General features: G+C 36.6%; 1 protein-coding gene across 2 annotated transcripts in view; it reads right to left on the bottom strand.

Moving 5' to 3' along the window:
• Positions 1–1,517, bottom strand: part of th (tyrosine hydroxylase) — an 8,315-nt gene extending 6,798 nt beyond the window's left edge. Inside the window, exons 1-3 of one of the 2 annotated variants that reach the window (XM_015382267.1) lie at positions 1,345–1,517; positions 968–1,063; positions 620–823 (exon numbers count right to left, since the gene is read on the bottom strand). In XM_015382267.1, the coding sequence (XP_015237753.1) occupies positions 620–823; positions 968–1,063; positions 1,345–1,428 (384 nt within the window). In that variant the 5' untranslated portion in view covers positions 1,429–1,517. The remainder of the gene's footprint in view (positions 1–619; positions 824–967; positions 1,064–1,344) is intronic. The other variant, XM_015382268.1, reaches the window with a different exon arrangement.
• Positions 1,518–1,880: the final 363 nt, after the last annotated feature.

Here is a 1,880-nt window from a genome sequence, read left to right as displayed (position 1 = left end):
TTTTTTTTTTTTTTTTTTTTTTGCATATGTGCATCTTCCTATTATCATATTGTCCTGCATCATTCTGGTTAACAGGTGATGGGTTTCAGACTCATATTAGGGTCACCCTAAAATAGTTAAATCGAAGGAAAAAAAATACATAGAATAGTTGCTCAAGAGCCTTTACTGTTAGTTGTATAAATACCCTATGCTTACATTTCTGTCTCTTATTAGACAAGGTCTAGTTTAGACCAAACGTTAAAAAATAAATCAATAAAACTGCTCCTTTTTCTCTTTGTTTTTCTTCAGGCAATTCTCTTATTGCCCAGAGGGAAAATTGTGATTATTTCATTTTGTTTTCTCAAAATTAAAAATGTTGCAATTTAGTCAAGTTTAAAAGTGTATAATGCCTGATTTTTAAATGTAATATTTAAGATACAAGGTTGAGTTTTGCTAAAGTAAACTATTGTTCAAAATATGTAAGTTAAATACAAATTATAGAATATTCAAAAACATGTTAACTGTCAGATTTTGTTTTCTTGTGACTTTAAGACGGTTTAATTGAAAGTATAGATCAATTTATAATATATAACAAAAAGAAAATTATCATTATATGTTTAATTCTCTTAAAAAAATATACCTCGAAGACTTTGAGTGTCCTGGAAAGCGCAGGCGTTTTGGAGTTCCTCAAAGTGAAGAACATGTTCAGAAGCGCCTTTCCATCTTCCTCCTCAAACACGATCTGCTCAGTGGCCTCCGCTGCCTCCGCCGCTGCCGCTGCCGCTTCTCTCTCCTTCCGCGCATCCTCGATCAAACTCTGTCGTCTACCGATGAACCTCTGAGACTGTCAGCGGAACAAAACAAAAAAAAAAAGATAAAAGAAAGGAAAAGAAAATGCAAAACCCACTTGTGCAGTATATGACTATCCCCCAAGCAGGAAACACAGACACACAACACCAGAGACAGGCAGCTGTTTGTCTTTTCTTACTTTTTGGATGTCTCTTTGGGTATTTGATGGGAGCGCTTTACATCTCCAAAAGCGCATTGGAACAGCAATGCAATCGAGGTAGATCCTAAAACATAGCTATACCAAAGGGTATATTTTAGCATTCTTTGGATGGGTGACTTGGGAGAGGAGGGGGCGACTTTTTTTTATTTTTTCTTTTCTTTTGTATAAATAGGCTATAACACGTTGCGCGTCTTCAGCAATACATGGCGCTGCGTAAAAATCAGTTGAACCCATTATTTTACGCGCATGCAAGTCCTTGGTCCAAATTTTGACAACTTGCAACTTGCATACATAATAAGAGACGTTTCTGAATCAACAGTCTTGATTTTGGTTTGAGTTTTGATGGTTTTTCTTACCGTTATGGAATCCGACCTCTCCAGCTCGGATGCCGCTCTGCGGACACTCTTGGTGGAGGATGTGGAGCTGCTAGAAAGTGGCATCCTAAAGCCTCGGTCTGATCACTTTAGTCGGCTGAAGCAGAAAGGAAAGTGTCTTTGAGGCGCTCTGCAACCTAGTCAGGCTGTGCTGGGAGGTCTTTCACATTTTTTACAGACAGGTTTACTCTTTTTATAGCATCATTTGTTTACAGTTTCTGACGTCAAACGGGCTAATCTCACTCAAATCAATCGGTGCACTAAATCAGACTCAGACTTAGTTTGATTTGTCTATATATAGTTCATTTAACCCCTCTTAGAGTGCATCATTTAGATTTTTTTTTTATTGGAAGTTTTTTTAGTTATATATCTACACAATACACACGCATATTCACACATACACACAATAAGGAAATTTTGGTATTGCCGCATTACACCAAAAGTGGTCAAACAAATGTGCACCTTAAAAGTGTATCAAAAATACCAAAATAAGTGGCAGAGTTAAAAAAAAAAATAAC

Source organism: Cyprinodon variegatus, unplaced genomic scaffold (genome assembly GCF_000732505.1).
Source record: "Cyprinodon variegatus isolate N-32 unplaced genomic scaffold, C_variegatus-1.0 Scaffold254, whole genome shotgun sequence".
Classification (NCBI taxonomy): domain Eukaryota; kingdom Metazoa; phylum Chordata; class Actinopteri; order Cyprinodontiformes; family Cyprinodontidae; genus Cyprinodon; species Cyprinodon variegatus.
The sequence above is the reverse complement of the archived record's forward strand: the minus strand, read 5'-3'. Positions and strand labels throughout refer to the sequence as shown.